This window comes from Psilocybe cubensis (assembly GCF_017499595.1).
Source record: "Psilocybe cubensis strain MGC-MH-2018 chromosome Unknown contig2, whole genome shotgun sequence".
In the NCBI taxonomy this organism is placed as follows: Eukaryota; Fungi; Basidiomycota; class Agaricomycetes; order Agaricales; family Agrocybaceae; genus Psilocybe; species Psilocybe cubensis.
This window is the reverse complement of record NW_025952840.1, coordinates 119,388-120,800: the sequence shown is the minus strand read 5'-3', so window position 1 is coordinate 120,800 and position 1,413 is coordinate 119,388. Positions and strand designations below refer to the sequence as shown.

Below are 1,413 nucleotides of genomic sequence, written 5' to 3'. Positions count from 1 at the left end.
TACACGCTCCTAGTGTCCGTCCTGCCAGTGCAATCTCACACAAGGTGCGGGGCTGTCTTCACGATGGATTCAACGATCCAAAGACACTTGAAGATTATATTAATCGTGTGTTAGTGTGTAGTATCGGCGAAGCTAAAAATGTAGACGTACCGATGAGTTGGAAGGTCTTCGATGGAAAGGGGAGCATGGGAATACGAGGATGAAGCGGTGTAGGTTGGTCGAGGGTCCAAAAGGCGGAGGTTCTTTGTGTATGCGCCATACGCACATGCGGGGTGGTAGATGGTGTGTATAAACAGATTGAGATATGCAAAAAAGTGTATAGAAAAAAATACAACTTACATTCCACTACACTGACGCATCACTAATTTGAGAGAATTTAAGTACGCTGCACACAGCATACCAGAGTCATTAATACTCACCTTTGGGCACCAGACGACACGATGGCCTGGCATTCAAGAAGCCGCTGGCTGAAAGAGGCGCGTCGGGATGAGGTGCGTGTCCGTTATATTGTGTCTTTGGACAACAATGTTGTTGTGCATCTTCACCAGCGAACGCGGTTGGTTATGGTCGTGGTTGTGGTATTGAGGGGTCTTGTGTGCGGCAAGGGTGCTTGTGTTGACGTGGCGCCTATGTGTCAGAGGTGAGTAGCCAAAAACTTCTGTGCACAATCACTCACCTTTGGGGGTCAGCCGAAACGATGACCTGGCATTCGACGGGTGGCTGGCTGGAAGAAATGCGTCGGGATGAGGTGAGTGCGCAGTTTTTTGTCATTTCATTATACTGGGACTCACTGACAACGTTGTGATAGTCGAGGTCGTCGTTTTGAGGGGTCTTGTGTGCGTCGAGCGGCTTGAATGTATCGACGTGGCGTCTATGTGTCAAGGTGAGTAGCCGAAAACGTCTGTGCTGGACTACTCACCTTTGGGCACCAGACGACACGATGACCTTTGAGATGCTGCTGACTGAAAGAAACGCGTCGGAAAGAGGTGAGTGAGAATGTTTTTCCTTGACTTTGTTATGTCTGGGACTCATTAATGACGGCACCACGTCGTTCTTCACCAGCTGCACGGGTAAGGTCGCCGTTGTGTCAAAGGGTTTGTGTGGGTGTCAAGGTGAGTTTCTGGACGCGCCTGTGCTGGTTTGCTTACCTCGGGTCTTCACAGATGATGACCTGGCATTCAAACAACAAAAAGAAGTTGTCAGTCGCGGCGGCAAATCCCCAGCTCAGTGTTAGCTTACCTGGAGGTGGAGCGAACAGGAGAAAATTGGAGAGCAGAGGAGAGGGGAGAGACCCCCTGAGCTGAGCAGAGGAGGAGGGGCGGGATGAGAAAAAGGTACCCACAACACCTGCTCTTACTCGACCTGTTCCGAACGCATACTGGGTCCATCGTCGCACGTTGCTTACTAGCCATT

At 50.5% G+C, this 1,413-nt stretch overlaps 1 protein-coding gene across 1 annotated transcript; it reads right to left on the bottom strand.

Annotated features, from left to right (window-relative positions):
* Positions 1–345: 345 nt before the first annotated feature.
* On the bottom strand, positions 346–1,032 carry JR316_0013493 (uncharacterized protein; the record flags this gene model as incomplete). Its single annotated transcript, XM_047899083.1, has 5 exons — positions 346–361; positions 420–463; positions 522–627; positions 677–871; positions 920–1,032. The coding sequence occupies 5 exons, from the start codon at positions 1,030–1,032 to the stop codon at positions 346–348; spliced, it is 474 nt and encodes a 157-aa protein (XP_047741845.1).
* Between the last annotated feature and the right edge of the window lie 381 nt (positions 1,033–1,413).